This window comes from Drosophila subpulchrella, chromosome 3L (assembly GCF_014743375.2).
Source record: "Drosophila subpulchrella strain 33 F10 #4 breed RU33 chromosome 3L, RU_Dsub_v1.1 Primary Assembly, whole genome shotgun sequence".
NCBI classification, from domain to species: domain Eukaryota; kingdom Metazoa; phylum Arthropoda; class Insecta; order Diptera; family Drosophilidae; genus Drosophila; species Drosophila subpulchrella.
The window spans coordinates 3,961,986-3,976,971 of record NC_050612.1 but is presented as its reverse complement, the minus strand read 5'-3'; the positions used below and the strand labels follow the sequence as shown (position 1 = coordinate 3,976,971).

The 14,986-nt window shown below is 47.8% G+C and overlaps 1 protein-coding gene across 5 annotated transcripts in view; it reads right to left on the bottom strand.

Annotated features, from left to right (window-relative positions):
- Positions 1–14,986, bottom strand: part of LOC119554509 (teneurin-m) — a 113,605-nt gene that overhangs the window by 40,601 nt on the left and 58,018 nt on the right. For all 5 annotated transcript variants that reach the window (XM_037865447.1, XM_037865448.1, XM_037865449.1 and 2 more), the window contains exon 2: positions 5,010–5,189. In XM_037865447.1, the coding sequence (XP_037721375.1) occupies positions 5,010–5,189 (180 nt within the window). The remainder of the gene's footprint in view (positions 1–5,009; positions 5,190–14,986) is intronic.

Here is a 14,986-nt window from a genome sequence, read left to right as displayed (position 1 = left end):
TTTCTGCCGCCAACTCTCACTTGCATTCCAAAAATACTCCAATTAAAAATTCATATGGAGTAATCCTGCTGCTGTTGGGATTTCAATTTGGATTGGATGGGGGACAGCGGTCCCCAAAAGGATTGAACCACTCGACGTGTCTCAAGATGCTGGCGGAGAAAGTGAGTGGGCGGCGAAAACGCAGCGTCTTTTATTTGAATAATTATGCATTATCCCCCGTCCTGAGGAATTTTCAAGTTCATAATTATGCGATGGCTGGCTGCATTCCCCGAGCGACTCCCCCCACAGCAAACCACTTCCTCTTCCATTTTTAATTTATTTTGAATAAGCAGAAAAGGCACAAAAGACGTTGCCCAGACACTGGCGGCATTTCCCACAACGAAAGTCACTCCCCACAGCTGACGAGGCTGCTGCCGCTTGTTTACATTCCGTGCGGCTGGCCAGGCGCTCCACTGCGTATACGTAATGCCGAGTAATGTGCGCACTCCTTGTGAGGAAACTGGATGTGGGGGTGTGCCTATTGAAAGGCGTTGAGCGTGGCATGTAAATGCAAAATGGCGACAAAGCGAGCCTGCAGGGAGCCCAGCCACTCCATCTGCCGAGCTATTCTAAGCCATTTGCTCGGCGTTTTTGTTTTGTGCAGCCGGGTAACATTATTTTAATTAACATATTTATACGGACGGGGGATAAGCAGCAACAAAAGCCGAGTCACTCGCCACATACGCTCCGTGTGCATTGCAATTTTAATCACACACATAGATGCCACCACAACGGCAAATCTTACGGCAGGAGCTGTGCAATGTGCAATGTTGCCATCTGAAAATCATTAAAAATTGTTTGCGAAGGGCGAAATCATTAAAAACATATAAATTATGCAGACACCCCAGCCGTGCACATGCCTCATAATTATGCAGCATATAAATGCCACCAGCAAGGACAGCTGCGAAGGATGCTGAGGAAGCTGAGGATGCTGAGGATGCCGAGAAGCCGGGGAGGAGGCAACATTGTTTTGTTAATGTTCTGCATGACTTCGCTGCATATTTTCGAGGGGAGGCGGGCCAAGACGAAAGGATTCAAAGGAAATCGGGGCTGGGCCAAGTAATTTCGTATGCGCACCTGAAAGTATGCTTTAAGAAATTCAGCAGCCCAGACTGGCAAAACTTATCCCTGCGCCTAATTAAGTCGCCCAGAAGTATATTCCAGGTGCTTTCACCCAACGTTTTTAGCATCGAACCGAGTAGCTGGGAATTTTAGGTATTTTGGCCAGGGAGCAGAGCTTTGGGTTGGCCCCACTTGGGTCGTTCGGTTCAATCGCACTCAATATCAATAAATCCCGCAACAATCTGCATTCAAAAATCAAAGGATACACACACAGGCACCGAGGGGCAGGGGACGGCCAGACAGGCGAGCATAAAATGCCAATTTCTAGTTGCCAAATGGTTATTGCCCGGTCTATAAATGCAGCAACAGCCACAGCCACAGCCACAGCAACAACTGGACTTAAATTCACGTACGAGGACCGAAATGGCCACAGCTCTTACCTATGGCCAAAGTCAAACCAAAGCCAAAGCCATGGCTATATGGCCATAGAGCCACGGCCGAATGCATGTATGCTGATATATATACCATATATACATGTCTGGGAAGTTAAGTGCCAAGCGGAACACGAAGGCAATTTGTTGCGTCACAAAAAAGCGGCAGATCGAATGGATATGGATGTGAATGAGGGTATGGGCGCGGTTCCGCCTCCAGTGCCGCCACCTGCCCTCCTCCGCTGCAGATAAAATTAAAATTGTGCGTGAAAAGTGCAGGATATAGGATGTGCCACATATCCATTCAACGGGTGCCAAGGAAGGGCTCCGTACTTAGCAGGCATAAAATATAAATTACTACGCTGCGCCATAATAAATTTCAGTTTGCGTAAAAACGTTAAATTTATATACACTATACAGGGCGGAGTGGCGGGGCAACTGCCACACCGAAATGGGGCAAAAACCCATTATGAATGAATTTAGTAGCAGTGGCAGCAGCAGCAAAAACCAAAACGTGCCGGCTCTCCGCCGACTCTATCCGTATCTCTTGGTCCCTCACTATGCTACCCTTATATTTATACAAATTTAAAGCACTTTCTGGGGATCCCCGCAACCCAGCCCCGAAGAGAGTTGCGGGCGGGAGGTCAGTTGAGGTTTTGCAAAAATTCTGGCAAATTTACGAGTATTTCCATGGCTGGCAGCGGCGATAAACCAGAACCAGAACCAGTCGAAAGCAATAACGACCGGCCAATAGACAGTGAACTAGACTCCCGACTTTGGACTCCCGACTCTCGACGACCCGACTCTCGACTGGCCAGAAAAAGCCGGCTGAAGGACACGGGGGCGGGCGGAGACAGGACCTTTCCTGCAGACGCCGGGGGCGTGGTGGGCTTTCCTAGTCTAGGCGCTTGAACTAGTGCAGCTCGACTGGCCCTCGGGAGGAGGTGGCAGTGGCGGTGGAATGGCAGCGGTCAATGACAGCGCAAAGTTTTTCTGCAAACTAACCTCGAGAGCGATGAAAAATTAAGGCAACAGGAAGGGGAAAGTGGCAGGCACAGACTGCCGCATCAAAATGCCGCAACGGCCTGTTATTATAATAAAAACGTAGCAGGCGATGGTGGAAACCGCACTAGACACTGGAGATGTGGGGCTGGAAAGTTGCTAAAGGACCGGCAGACGGCGGCGGAAGCCGTTTACATTTGCATGGCCAATGCTCAGTCGTCCTTTTCAAGTGCAGGGCAGCGATTGTGGAGGTCCCCCCACGGGTTATTAACAATTTAAGGTGTAAAGTGCGGCCCAATCAGGACGTGGATCTGGGGCCAGCGTTTTATCGAAGCTTTAAGGATGGCAAAAGTATCGGGAACGGAATCGGGAGCAGCTGCCGCTGGGCGGGTCTGGAATCACAGCAGAGTTTGGGTCCTCCTCCCTCCAATATGTCCACTTTTGTTTTGGAGGATCCCCCCTTGAGTGCTCCTTTTTCCCGCGCTGCGGCAATTTATGCAATTTTTCCGCCGCGATGTACACACACTCGTTGTTTTTAACTCCTGGCCAAACTTTTGTCCCGCTCCCGATGGGATGCGTGTGTATCCAATCGTGCAGAATGCCCATTTTTATATGTATTTGCATATGGTGCATAAGCATTTTTTCATCCCGCGCACAGGAGCTGGCACTGAAATTTTAAGCTACATGCACGGGTTCGAGAGCGTATTACGGACAAAGTTTTCCCGGAAAATACGCAGGCCGAAGGCCCCTGTTCCGCGCCCGATTCATTCATTCATTTGCAAGTTCGGCTCTGCGCCGCTCCTCCTTTTTCGGGCGCCAGAAGTCAACAAATAATATTTTCCATAAAAATTGGCACTGGTGGAAAAATTGAAATGAAAATATTCTCAGCTTTGGGGCGGGCCAGAATGAAGAGGCCGCTGCCAAATGTCATGTGATTGTGTGCCATGTATGTTTATTCATACAGATCCCTGTGAGTGAGTGTGCGTGTGTGTGGGCCAACCTGAATCTCAATTTGATATAGAATTTAATCAATATTTGTGTTACGATGACAACGGCCCCTGCCGGGCATCCCCCTCTGCGGCTGGCAGGTTAGAATGTTTATCAATTTATGCATAAATGCAAATAGAATTTCATAAATAGTCATTTAATTGCACTTTGGGCTAGCGAGGGGGCGGGGTCGGGGCCGGCCTATAAACGATATGCAAAATGCAAATTGGCGGACAGAAAGAACACTTAGGCAGTGTCGTATGCAAAATCTATCAGTGCAGTTTAAAGTGCTCCCAATTCAGGCCGAAAATTCAGCATTAAATCCGGGACAGGAAAGTTTCGAAAGTAAGCCAACTGCGCAGCTGCGCTCTCTGAAGCAAATGTCTTGGATAAAAAATGGGGATAGCACTCACACACACACACACACAGAAGGTGGGGAAAATTATATGGCACGCAGGAAAATCAAGACAAAGCTTGGCATACATACGATAACAGTGTGTGTGTATTTGCACAATGCAAAAGGAAAACAAAGGCGGCAAGGCAAATACACAGGCAGCCCGAAAGTGTGCTACACAAATGTATACGCACAGACTGCCTGTCCAAAGGACGTGCGAGGTGGGCGGCGCAGGACGGTGGGCGTGGCAGCAGGACTTTCGTTACTTTCTCGCATTTTGTTGACATTTCAGGGCGAGCGCCCAAATGCATGCAGCGAAATGCATCAGGGATCGGCTGCCTTCTAATGAAAGTCCTTCGATAAGGCTGCATTCAATTAATAGACCCATAAATACCCGCCCCGCGTTACATCATATCTTCCGACAGCCATTCGCCGCAGTTGTTTGTCAGTTTTTTCCGGGTTTCTGTTTAGGCCCCTGCGGTCGTTTGGCTTTTTTCGGTTTGTTGGCCCGCCATAGCCATTCCACTGCCGTTGCCATTTCCATTTCCATCGCTGCTGCCAACTATTTTCACTCCACTTTCGAATGTTTTTATCCCCAAAGCCTGCTTGCGGATATGCATAGAGCGAAAACACAAACAAAACCAACTCCAACCGAACTGAACTGAGCCCGGCCGAAAGGAAAAAAGGCCAAGAACATTGTTGGAAAAACAATAAATGGCAAATGTATGGGGCATTTTAGGCGCATGGCGCATGGGAAACAAAAGAGCTGAAAATTTGCAAAATGCTGCGGCCTTTTCCCTTCCGCCGTTCGATTCCCTTCTTTTTTTTGATTTTGCATTTTTATAGCAATATGGCAAATGGAATTTTTGTGCACGATGCGAGCGCTAAACATTTAAATGAGTCAAGTGGCTTTTTGATGGTCGCCCCGAAAAGGGGGGATGGGTTTGCTGCGGGTTGGATTTGCATATGGCTGGAAAAATTGCTTTGCGGAGGCTTTTAGACAGCAAACGAGCGGTCGAGCGGCACACTTTCCAAATGGGATTTGTATGTAGATAGACGGGGCGGGGGACAGCGATCTATCGGGCTTTACTCACTTAGATTTCCACCAGGAATGTAAACGCTGCCCGATGGCGTTCGCACCAAACAAGATGGCTCAAAGTCAACGTCATTGGGATTGTTAACGGTTAAACGACCATTTTGCATGCGACTCATTGTCGGATTACGCGGCGGAACATCCGGGGGTGCCGTTGGCGTGACTCCTTCCAGGAGGAAGCCTGAAAATAGGTTGCAAAAATAGGGGAGCATTAGTCGGGCGAGCCACAAAATATTTGCACGGCGGCGGAGTGCTTAGATCGAGAACTTATTTTTAGCCTAATTGCATTTCGGGCCGGTGCTTCCGGGAAAATAACCGGCGATAAATCACACTCCACTCTCTCGGTCGTTTTGCATTCACTGTGTGAATGGCGAAATCATTGCACATTTGACACTAAAAGTATTTCGTGAATTTTTAAACTGCAAATGGATCTGACGGAACGGCGGGTGGGCGCTGCAATCAGTTGGCATTGAAAGCCAGGCAAAAATCAGGCGAAAGGAACAAAATCGAAATGAAATTATTCAACAGCATAGAAAATTCAATTTGTCTCCTTCTGCAGGCCGTCCTTTTCGGGCATGGCTAAACAAACAAACACTTGAAGCTCTATGGGGGTCGAAATAGATACAGAAATCTAAAAACTGAAAATTACCAGGCAAAAGGCAATTTCCAAATCGAGTAACAAGATATAAATAAAAATAAGGGAAAAACATTCAAATGAAATTCAATTTGCCGCGCTCAAAAATTTCAATGCCGACGAGAAGGCGACGATGAGAAGGACGAAAATCGAGTGCCGAAATGCCTTTGATACTCACCCACACCGACCCCCACCCACACCCACACATAGCCACGCCAGGGGTGTCGGTGTGTGCTTGCGAGTGTGAGTGTGCCTCCCTTATCCTCTTCACTCCTTGCGCTGTAATAAATTTCAAAAGCATTCGCATTCACTCGCACAGAAAATTTTAAGCTCATTTGTAGGCTTAAAAAGCATTTCGAGGGCTCCTTCTGGAGGGGATCGGGGCTGGAATTGGGAGGCGGTGGGGCGGGTGCCGAGCAAACAGGATGCTCGACAAATTCAAACGCCAAAAGCGAAAGAGGACTGAAGAGCGGACAAAACGCCTAATAAAAAACGGCAACAAACGGAAGCGCCAACGGCCAAGGAAGAGAATTTCAAATTTGTTGAGATTTGTGGGGCGCGAAAATCGTACCCCTCCCAACCCCACACTATCCCGTCCTAATCCGCCCTCTAAGGACCCGTGTGCGTGTGTGAGCCGCCTCTGGCTTAGTTGGTTAGTCCTGCGAGCTCCTCCTAGAGCCTCCTTGGCCGTAATCGCATTGCGCTAGGCCGAGACAATTCCCGTTTTTCCTGCTGCTCCTTTTCTGCCTCCGCCCCTGCCTTTTGCTAAGCTGGACCAGGGGCCAGCAGAAGAATCTGGCGCACAAGTGGCCACTGGCCTGGCTGTGGGAAATTTAAGCTGCGGAAAATATGACACCAACTTGTCTGCCTGCTGCCCGGACTGCCGCGGGCCTGCGCATTATCGTTATAATGAAACGCGCCCCCTACCCCACACCCATGGCGGCGGAAACAACAACAGAAATTTGGGGAGGAGGTCCGCAGGATTTGGCGCCGACTGCCTGCCAGCAAAGATTATTTCACGCGGTTAAACACAGCAGCAAAAGCAGCAAAAGCAGCCAAAGCACCGAAAGTTGCCCCAAAAATTCTCACTCAAAATTGGCAGCGGCAAAGTTGCCCTGCCGGTCGGTCAGCTGTGATTAAAATCGGGCGGAGAATATTTGCGGACTTTTGTCTTTGCCTTGCGTGTAATTAGATTTCGGATTTAAGGCGCTTATAGTTGAAGCGCGGAAAATGGAAATTGAAAATGGCCGGGTTCGGGCCGCCGGTGCGTATGAGTGACGTGCTCCTGTTTTTTTTGCCTCCATCCCCCGCTCTAGAAACTTATCATTAGCCAAGAACTTGGAGCTCCTCGACGCTGCATTGCCCTCCAATTATATCGTCATCAAGCGCAAAAGTTAAGCTAAAGTAGCTAACCAAGCCCCATTTGCATGCACAAGCGATGGCGTCATTTAAATACACATAAGATCTGTGGGGGGGGGGGGGGGGGGGATTGTGGCGTGCTGCATGCATTAGTTTAATATTAAGCAAGAACGGAGCAAAAATGTCAATTCTTTTCGCAAGGATCGGGGGGGCATATTAGCACTTTCGATTGTGTTTTGTCCATTGGAGTTAAATTTAAACATTTATATTAGTGAACATCAAGTTACTCTTAATTTTTTCAAAACAAGAAACTATGGTTTTGAAATCGGGTATAAATGTAAATTTAGTTGCCTAAAAGTATGCACTAAAATAGGATGGGAGTCTTTCTGATAAAATTTTTCTATTTCTGATCTTAAAATAAATTATAACATACTTCTGGACACCTGCAATTAATATTTTAGAATGATTTCAAATCTTTAGTGAAATTTGTATATTCAAATCGATATTTGAAAAACATTCGCAACCTTAACAACGTATAGTAAACTCAAAATATTTTAACATTTTTAAACGCACTGATTAGGATGTCTTTGCTGGGTATCTGCTGGTCGTTCTCTTTGGCCTGGCTAAGTCAAGGGCTTAGCCAAATGGCAAAAAAAAGACAACAACGCTGACAATGGCCACGTTGGGGGCCAAGGAAAGTGGCTAACAGAGAGGATTCTGCACTGGTCGTGGCTGCTGTCGCCTGTTTGCCTGCCAGTTGGCATCCGCATCCACATCCACATCCTCATCCACATCCCCATCCACATCCACATCCACATCCCCATTCGCATCCCCATCCGCATTTATATCCACATGCAGACAGGCGTAGAGGAGCTGCCATGAACTGGGAGCCAATGCGAATGCCAAGCGACCACTTAAAGCGCAGTCGGAGGCAAGAAGAAGGAGAAGATGTGGCAGGATGTGCCAGGATGGGCCAGGATGGGCCAGGATGGGCCAGGATGGAGGACGGGAAGGGGCAGCCAGGCGAGTGAACAACGGGCAACTACTGGGAATGGCGCTGATAAGCAGCTTATCTCCATTTCTACAACCCCCAGCGTTTATTTTTCCCCTCTGCTGTTTGTTTGTTTGTGCTGTTCCCGTTGTTGTTCCTCTGCCGGCGCTTCTGTTGCCGTTGTCATTTTGAATGCGAATGCGCCGTAGTTGTAGTTGTAGCTGTAGCTGTAGAGGCTGCTCCTGTTTTTAGGGTACGCAAAATGTGTAATGGCATTTCGTCAGACGGAGCATGAAAAAGCGAGGCGAGCTTTAGTGATAACCAAGGGCGGTGCTGAGTGGGAGGTGGGTGCTGGGAGGTGGGAGGCTGCAAGGCCAAATGCCTCCCCCAGTGAGTGTGTGACAAAGCGAATTCTCCTGCTGGGCTTGCTTTGTCTCCTCCTCCATCTGTCCTCTTCCCTGACCCTTTTTTCGGTTATGGTTTTTTGGCTTGCATTTTAATGCTTTTATAATGCACTCAGCAGAAAAAAGCCAGCCACAAACCGAAATGGAAAATCAGCGAGCATGGCAAAAAGTATTTCCAAAGTTCCCTGCTAAATTGAGGGGAATTCGGCGACGTGGCGTATGCTTCGCGTCCAGGGAAACTTCAATTAGGGATACCGCATTATCGGGCCAGCAGATGAAAACATTCAAGCACGCGTCGGGTGAAATATGTTAATTAAATTAAGGGCCGGGTTGGCGGGGTGCGGGGACCGAAAAGCGACACCAGCTGCTTGTGGCATGCCAACAATGGGCAGCGGGGGCATGCCAACACCTTCGCAGGAGGAAATTCTTCCCCAGCTCAGGTTCCCGGCTCCCGTGACGAGAGAGAAATGTAAAACACTTTTGGTATGACAGCTGAAATGTCAGTTAAGCATGAATTGCTGCCAGCAGAGGGTGAAGCCGGCGTGCTGGAGTAATGAAAATGAGGCGACCTGAGCTGGGTCGCTAGTAGCACCTTACTTCCCTGCCGAGTCCCCGCCGAGTCCCCAGGTGGGCGGCGCCAACTGACAGCCGCTCTCAGCGCTTCTTAACTACAGTTTCGTTCTGCAATTGTCCCGTGTTCCGTCTGCCCGAGTTAAGTGAGTGGGAAGCGAAAGATAAAGATGCCAAGCGGGAAATTGCAACGCAGTCGGGCCCGGAAAAGGTGATGACAATCGCTTAATCGATGGAGCGTTCTGTTTTCTAGCTCATTACATTGCGGCAAAACCCCCAGCACCATCAATAATAACAATAATCCAGAGAGACAGCGATGATGACAGGTGAAAACAAGCAGGGCACACAATGCGGCATTGAATAAATGCAAGTGCACATGTGTGCCACGCTGCGTATACGCAATTTTTTTGTTGTGATTGGGGAGCTGGGAAGCTGGGAATCCTAGGGATGCAGGGTTGCAGGGATGCTGCTGCTGCCATTTTGTTGATAAGCAGCAGCCACAGACAGGAGGGCAGATGCAAGGGGGAGCAAACAAAAGGCGTCTAAACTGACAATTGGGCGCTTTGTTTATAGCGTGTCTGTGTATTGCATCCAGTTACAGGCCCAGTTTGACCTGTCCCCGCCCCTGAACCTCTGACCCCCGACCTCCTGGGGGAGTAGCATAATGCGGGCCATCTGTATGCGTGTACAGTCTCTGTTTATATTTGCACCAACACAGCTTTGTATCTCTGTGCGTATCTGTGTGTTTGCACCGCCTGCGCTTGACATATAAATAGAGCGGACGCACACACACTCCGGCACAAAGTTGTCAAAGTTTAGTGGGGAATTCCTTGTGCCTTGTGCCTTGTGCCACCGGTCCGGTCAAGTAATTCCTTTGCATAGGTGAATGTGTACAGTTTATTAAATTCGAGTCCCGCCCGAACTGAGGCTAAAGCTGGATCCGGAGCCGGAGCCTGCCCAACTATTTATGTCGCCTGTCATGTAGGAAACCCCCTCCTCTCTAGAACACACACACATGGCCCATTGTGCGTCATTTGCAAAGCCCTGCGCATCCACAATCTTTGTTTGTCAAAGTTTTGCGCTCGCCTGGGAGATTTATTTAGTCGGGCTCACAAAACTGGGATTTACTTCGACACAATTGTCAGCTTAGTCACGTTTCATGTGTCGACGGATACAGATCCAGGCGTCGGGATATGGCCAAGGAGGAGGCGGGCGCAAGGAGCCACGCTAATGCTAAACACGACATAAAGGTAAAAAGCCAAAGGCACGCGATGCGAATATTTTAACGGGCCAAAAGCAAAAGAAGAAGGAGCCGGCGAGGAAAAACAAGAGTCGACGCTTTGTTTACTTTAGTTTCAATTCTGTGAGCTAGTTAACCTCAGACTTAGACTTAGACAGCTTTTCCGCTGCTGGCGAGGATCAAACTTTGATTCGAGCCCTCGGGGGGCGGTAGATCCTGCCCCAACTGCAGCATACATTGCGGCGGGGTAATCAAATTTCAGCAGTGACCCGGTTTGCTTAGGAGGCATCCACATCCAGCCAAAAAACTAGCTCTGACAGCTTGTGATAGTTTTTCCCCCCAGAAAACGACGACGCGACGCTGCTTAATTGATTTTGTGGCATGCAAAGTTCAGCAGACGGCCCCAAAACCGCAAGCCAGCCGATTTGAGTTCATTTTTTGCGCCCTCAGCCCGAAACTCTCCTACTTAGGGCCCCTTTTCCCTGCCCCGCTAATCCTATTAGACCATGTCTCAGCGCTCGCATACTTTGCGGCTTTTCCCTGCCGTGTGGGTAAGCGGCGCCACCCCTTTCGAAACCCGCCCGGAAAAAAGGAAAAGAAAGTCTTTAAGCCTTAAAGCGCCCACTCAATTGCGAGCCTGGCATAACTTCTGGCTCTTTGTCAAGCGGGAACGTAATAAACGTCAAGTGACAGTTTCTGAAAATTGCAAGTTCTGAAGATTTATTTGCTCCGACGCAGCCCAGTAGTCAAAAGTTTTGGGGCAAATGAATGGTGGAAAAAGCGGCGAAACTGAAATCTAATTTAACGCTTTATTTGACACATTTCCCAATGCAAGTTGCCAGTGGAAGTTGCTGCAAAAGTGGGTCGACCCCGCGCCGCTTCTTTGCCCTTTGCCATTTGATTCGCTGGAAATTACACCGAAATTATAAGGGCTCCTTCTGTGTTAGAGGAGCGCAGGGGGATGGGAGAGGGAGAAAGGAAATGCAGCGAAAAGTTTGTGCCGGATGCCGACCGAAAGTAGGCTATAGATAACTGACATTTGCTTGCGGCTCATTAACATTTCAAAGTGGCAGCCAAGGGGCAAAACACACACTTTTCAGGCCATTTCTTTCTGGCTCTGACCCCTCCCCCTCCCTCCGCCTTTCGCCATAACTCACGGCGTGTCAGGCGTGCTTAACCTTCTTCGCTGTACGTGTCGTAATGCCAGGCGAGGTGCTTGACATTTTCGCGAACGCCTTCAGTTATGCAACACATTTTCGCCGGGAGTGGGGCGGCCATTGTCTGCGCAACACAAAAGCCTACAAACAAATTAAGCAGAAAATAAAAGCTTTATCTGTACGTGGTCGGTGTGCCTGTGTGTGTGGGAAAACTTAAAAGCAAGTGGTAAAAGCGAAAGAGAACTCGTAGTTTCCTTAGCCCGCTGCTCTTGCAGCCGTCGGAAAAGTGCAGGCAGTTAAGCACTTTTGTCTCAATGAGTGTCAACAAGCGACCCGAGGAGGCGACGCGACACAAGTCAAGAGTGACACACCCATGCAAGTTTATACAGTGGGGGTCAAGGAAATAGGTAGGCTACCTTAATTTTGGTAAAAAAAAATGAAAGTCCATGGCTAAGAAACTGATATCTTAAAGCTCTCTTTACATAACTCTATAACCCTAGTTATACTTGGATTTCCTCTCTTCTAATATTTTCTCAAACCGAAAAAAAGAGCGAATAGCGCCTAAATCTGCTCTGGGTAAGTGCGAGACACCAATATTTGAAACCACGAAATAGATAAAGAGAGCGAAAAAACAAAAAGTAGACTTAAATAGTTTTAACTATTCAATACAATCAACAAAATGATCATTATATCCTCTTAATTCTGTTTAAATAAATTTGAAGAAGTGTTCTTGGGGAATAATCAAAATAAGATCCCTGTCACACTTAGGTATTTCTTTTCATCTTCTGTTATTACTTCTGATATTTCCCAAAAAGCAAAAAGTACACTTAAATTGTTTTAAGTATTAAGTCCAATTATTAAAATTTTCATCATATCTTACAAATTTTGTTTTAATAAATTTAAAAAAGTGATCTTAGGGAATGATTAAAATAAGATCCTTGTTACAGTTAGGTATTTCTTTTCTTCTTCTGTTGCTACTTATTTGACTCACAATAGTTGGTATAACAAAACCGTACCCTTCCCAGTGCTAATTTCTCAACCGCAACTGTGCATGTGGGTGTGTGGACAAAATAGAGAAAAAATAATCGCTCTATTAATGAGCCCCGGGCCAAGTGCAACAAGCTGACAACATGACCTAACCTAACCCAGCTATTTGGCTCGGTTTCCCTTGCATTCGGGGTTGGGTGTGGGTGTGTGTGTATTCGGGGCACTCGAGGGTTTAGTTTGTGGCCAGATATGGTCTTCTGGCCTTCTTGGCGAGCTCTTTCCTTTGTTTCGCCCCGAACAATGGCTGCCGGGGGAGTTGGTGGGCGAAATGCGAAAGTCTCGGCGAGAGACAAACAATTCTGGGTGCCTTTACAATTCCCAACCGGTTGAAGCAATTATAACGATTTTAATGCTCTCGTGCTCGTATTTTTTCCGCTTCTCGTTCAAAGGAACTTTTCTATTTTGATTCAAATTCTAATTGGATTCCATCTTTGGCAGCCATCTCATTCAATTTGCCAGCTGACAAAAGTTGCTATGCAAACGCGAAACATGAACGAGCTGGGCAACAACAACAAATCATTATCGAAGTCCAACAACAAAGCGCCAGCGAGTGGAAAACTTCTCGTCACGTGGGGCAAGCCAGAGCATAATGCGAGTACATGGAAAACTTTTCGGGTGAGGTGGATGGCAGTGGGTGGTGAGGTTATTTTTTGATGGAATGTCTGCCATGTATACATTACAAGTTTCGCATTACGAATGTGGGAGAATCAGGGGAGGGGGGTGGAGGATGATGGCGAAGGTTCCTCCATCTCCATCTCCATTTCCATCTGGGCAACTTTAATTGGAGCGACTTGAAAGCGAAGTTTTCATTCTATTTCCAAGTCGCCTTTCTACTCTCAATTGCTTCTGCCCTGGTCAAGTGGTTCTTTGTGTAGATTTTCAGCTTTGAGCTTTGTCGTTTTGTTTATTTATTACTCGCTCCGATGGCAAAAGTCCGAGCGGACGGAGGTCGGGGGACGGAGGTCTGCTCGAAGGCCCTTCATTTTCCCTAATATAATTTAAATTTCCTGCACTGCTCTTTTTCCGGATTCCTTCCACTCCGGCTTTTAGTGGGCTTTGGAGAGTCGTTAAATTTTTGAAGTTCTTTCCAGCTCCAGACTCTCCAGCTGACCCTGCTGCAAGGGGGCGTTGAAGTGCTCCCGAAATCGAAAAGTGCCGAAACTTTCGGTTTCTTTTTTCCTGCCTTCAAGGGGTGGAAACTTGCGGTTTTATTAATGTTTCTGCTTCTGTTTCTGAGCTCTGAACGTCTTGGAGAACTTTAGCTGCTGCCCAGAATTTTTCAAGTTTACTTCTGCCTGCCGGTGTTGTTCCTGCCCCTGCTGATCCTGTTTGTGGACCGTTTGGGGGTAACAAGGAGCAACTTCTGCCTGGTAATTATGCTGCGTGCAGAGCACTAAAGTTGGTCCTGCAGAGGCTGTGAGGCATGTGAATAATGATGTTGCCGAGTGGAAAGAGTGCGGAGTGGCCAGGCGACAAGGACACACCGTTTGCCTCTAATTTGCCAATCCAATCGTGGGCCTGCAGCGCTTTTATTGGTGTTTTTCATTTCGAAAATAATTTAGCCATTAGGCTGTGCCGCTTTTTTAGTGCCAGCACACACGGCTGCACTAACAATTAAAAATAATGAAAAACTGCAGAGCAGCGAACATTAAAGAGGGAAGCAAGCCCGCCCTGCTGCATTATGTAAAGCAATTAAAATGTTGCGGAGGCTCCGCCAACAGCCACCAAATGCAGCAAATGCAGCATAACTTGAGGCGCACACTCGCGGGCAAACAAACAGTTGACTTTTAATGGCATGCAAGGGGGTAGTGAGCGCGCAGCAGCTGGGCTCCTAGCCCGTGATTAAGGAAATTGTTGAAAATGTTAAACAAGCCAAGCCCCAGCCATCCAGCACCCAGCCCCCAGCCCCCCACTTGTCTGCTCTGCTGACCTGGTAAAAAAATCTATAAAAATGCTAGGAAAGCTGGGACAAGCGCCCGCTGTTAGGCAACATATTGCAGTCAAGGCCTTCGCTGCGTGCATTTTTTAAATGCTCCTCCGTCGGCTGCATGCCTCCGCCAGCCGCATGTGGCACAAACGGAAGCTGCTGTTTGGCTCGCATAAATAATAACAATGGCAGCAGCAGCAGCAGCAGCAGGAGCAGGAGCCGGTGGGCGGTGGGCGGTGGGCTAGTGGGCGTGGCTAGCCACCAACACGTGTAGCTGGCTTGTTTGCTGCTGCCTCCATTGAAACTATTTTCACAGAGTTTAAGTCCGTGCGGGTGTATCTTTGTGTACATGTGTTCCCGGGTGTTTTCTATCTTGTTTAAAAATTGTTGGCCATTTGGGTGCTGGTGCTGGGACATGTGTTTACCCAGTTACTTTGGCTTATTGGCTTCACCTGGCAGCTTTAAAACGAAAGTGAGCTGGTTGGTGGTAGAACGGAAAGAGTTGTTGCTCTATCCATTAATTATTTTGGAAAATGCTGCATGTTTAAACTCACGTTGGGAGACTTCTGAGTCAATGGGGAATTCATCAAGAAACATACCTGCAAGATAGAAAAGAGAGATAATGTGAGTAAGAGGTAATTCCCCTAGA